General features: G+C 46.9%; 1 protein-coding gene across 1 annotated transcript; it reads right to left on the reverse strand.

Moving 5' to 3' along the window:
- Nucleotides 1-345: 345 nt before the first annotated feature.
- On the reverse strand, nt 346-1,794 carry LOC311062430 (mitochondrial-processing peptidase subunit beta-like; the record flags this gene model as incomplete). The annotated part of the gene is made up of 1 exon (XM_084081451.1): nt 346-1,794. The coding sequence occupies one exon, from the start codon at nt 1,792-1,794 to the stop codon at nt 346-348; it is 1,449 nt and encodes a 482-aa protein (XP_083937577.1).
- Between the last annotated feature and the right edge of the window lie 1,608 nt (nt 1,795-3,402).

A 3,402-nucleotide genomic window follows, 5' to 3' on the forward strand; every position in this document is an offset into this window, starting at 1 on the left:
TTATTGAAATTAAAGGAGAGGAAAAAATACAGAAATACTTAAATACTGAGTTTGTAAAGTTTTGCTTTATATCTATCTATATATCGTGACATCACGACATCACGGTCGTGACATCACGATGAGACACGCCAGTGTGACGTAATCTCACGACAGTCATTGGAGAGGTGATGCACGTCACCTCTTTCTGAAGTGGGTACTTTCAAAGCCTGCCGTGGATTTAGGAGAGCACAAAACTCTCTCTCACACTGTGAGGTGCCTGTAAGGTGGCACTGCAACTTCTAGTACTGTACATTTGGGATTCTTGTAATTGGAAGCAAATACATCCTCAAGAGTGCTTGTGTTCATTTAAGTTTTCATCCAGGACATCCCACTACGGATCCGGTTGTAGTCTGGGAGCTGTCCAATTGGACCTACTGCTGCGATGGCTGGCTCCTTGTCATAGATGTATTTAGTACACACTTCTTTGATGGTCTTGGCATCTACGGCATCGATTCTGGCCTCCAGCTCATGCAGGGGGATTCTGCGGCTGTAACACAGCATCTGCCTTCCAATGTCCTCGCAGATCGGGGTGGATCCGTCGAGATGCAGAAGCGTGTAAGTCTTTAGAAGATTCTTCGCCCTTGCCACTTCACTCTCCGTCACACTCGTACATAGTGACATCCATTCCATCTGAATGAAGTGCATCATGTCGTTGATGGTGCCAGGTTCACACACCATGTAGAGACCCCACAGACCTGTGTCAGTGTAACATGTGTTGAAGGACTGGAAGCTGTGGCACAGGTTCCCCTGAGAGGCCACCTGTGCCAACTTGCTGGACAGATTTACACCTCCACCAAAGGAACGATCCCAGTTCCCTATTAGAGTGTTGGCCACCATGAGAGGTATGGTGTCAGGGTGCGACCAGCCTACTGTCTCCATTGCAATAGCGATATGAGCCAGTGGCATTTTATCGTCTCGTACACGGATCTCACTTCCTGTGAATCTGCATGGTGGAAGTTCTGGGGCTTCTCCCTTGTATCTGGCTGGAAGCTTGCCAAAGTGATACTTGGCCAAATCAATTAACTCATCGTGTGAGACTCCTCCAGCAGCAGCTAGCACTATTCTGGGCCCTTTGTAGTGAGTGGTAATGTATTCTACAAGATCTCCCCTGTTGATGGTCTTGATGTTCTCTGTGGGGCCGAGGATGGTTCTGCCCAGTGCTGTCGACTGGTATGCAGTTGCGTGAAGATAGTCAAAGACCACTTCCCATAGATTTGTCTCTACGTCCTCCCGCAGGATGACTCCTCGCTCTCGTTCGATTTCTGCCGCACCCAACGTGCTGTTCTGAATGATGTCAGCCAGGATTTCCACAGCTCCTGGCAGGTCCTTTGAGAAGGCTTGGGCAAAATACACAGTCTGCTCCCTCGATGTGTAGGCATTCAAGTGCGCTCCCATATTTTCAATCTCCAGCTCAAGATCATGTTGGGAACGCTTTCTTGTACCCTTGAATGCCATGTGTTCCAAGAAGTGGGCTGTGCCATTATTCCTTTCATTCTCATAACGACTGCCAGCATCTATCCAGAGACCCACTGTGCATGTAGAGAGACCGGAGTTTTCGGAAGCAACGCGTAGTCCATTTTCCAAAGCTGTCACTTTGGTTTCAGGGACATTAAGAACCACGTGATTGGCAGCTTGAGCTTGAGTTGCCTGGAATCTGTGTGACCCAACTATGGGCCTGGTTAAGATGTTTGTTTTCAAAGCGTTCTTAACGAGATATCTCCCTGCGGACGTGAGGCGCTGTAAGGAGGCCGCCATGTTTGTGATGATGAAATCTTACGCAAGTAAAGCGTGACCTCCCACATGGGCCTTTTATAGCACCACCAGGAGGTCGATTCTGATTGGTCAACAATCCCATACTCTGACATCATGCTGACGTTGTCGATTCTGATTGGTCAACAATCCCATACTCTGACATCATGCTGACGTTGTCGATTCTGATTGGTCTAACAATCAAGGCTTCTGCTGCACAACAGAACAGATTTTCTTGCCTTTGTTTGCGTTGCTATGGGTGCAGTTCTACTGTGGAATCGATAGATATGTAGGCCAATATGACGATCTGGTTGTCCAGAACCACCAATCCGACCGAAATTGAAATTACAAAAATAAATTGCACGGCGAGATAGCTTGGAATTCAGCTACTGTCATTCCGCTATTTTTAATAAAATTTCGAAGTATACAATTATTAATTATATCATTTCTTTGTATTTAAGTTACTAGAGGTTCGGGCCACGTACAGCCTCACACCTACGTCACACCGCCGATCCGACTGATATGCCCATACTGTATATGGAGATCTCTGTACCTGTCAGTGCTTGACCCTTTTATGATCCCTGATGTAATCAGTATGCCCATATATGGGCATGGTGATATGCTCATATATGGAGATCTCCGTATCTGTCAGTCCATGTCCCTTATATACCCATATATGAAGATCTCTGTATCTGTCAGTCCTTGTCCCTTTTGTGCCCATATATGGGCATGAAAGAGACCTGGTCTCTGCCAGGTCAGGTATGTTGTTGTGGGCCAGCAATGTTCGGAGATACTGACCTACCGATGGGGCTCAGTAGGTGTTTTGTCGTTATTCTATGGGTTGATGAAAGTTGGGGCAAACGCTCACCCCAAAACATAATTTACGATTCTGTGCTTATCGGTACATAACTCGGAGTACATGAGTCGACTCAAGCGAACTTTGCAATGTTCGGCATTAACCACAAGTTAATCAACAAGGGGAGGGAGAGGGTTGTGGGCTCCGCTGGCTGCCCCAACTGGAGAGGAGAGGAGAAGCAGTGTCAGTGACAAAATCACCAGGGAAAAACAGTGCGCTGCAACTGCGTAAAGTTGAACAGGCTAGCTCTACAACACTGGCAGTAGGCTGGCTATACTTTACCAAACGAAAGAATGGTTAAAGGGATATTTCACTTTCAAAAAAACTTTGGGTCATTTTATCGTCTACTCAGGCTTTTGTGAGCCCCCCAGACCGTTTTTAAGTTGCTTGATTTAGTATTTAGATATTTGATAAACATTTTATCAGACACGCCCCCTTCCTATACAAACCCATTATAACTTCAAACTCCATTTTTAACCTGTTAGATTCATCAAAAACACCCGTCCTTGGTTCTGCTGACTCACCCTGCCCTCCTAATACGTGAGGGGGGCGTGTTTTTTCATGCAGGTCAGGCTTTTGTAGCCTCTGGAGGTGATTGCAGATGACGGGCAGGTGAGGAGATTGGGAACGGAAGGCAGGTGTGCTGGGAATGTGCTGTGGTGCCCTCTTGGGGCACTGAGGAGTGCAGAGAGGCCACAGCACAAGGATGTGGAGGTGAAGAGGGGCGAGACGTAACATGGGGCTCACAATTTCAAACT

The sequence above is a fragment of the Gymnoscopelus microlampas genome, assembly GCF_963454915.1.
Source record: "Gymnoscopelus microlampas genome assembly, chromosome: 2".
Taxonomy (NCBI): domain Eukaryota; kingdom Metazoa; phylum Chordata; class Actinopteri; order Myctophiformes; family Myctophidae; genus Gymnoscopelus; species Gymnoscopelus microlampas.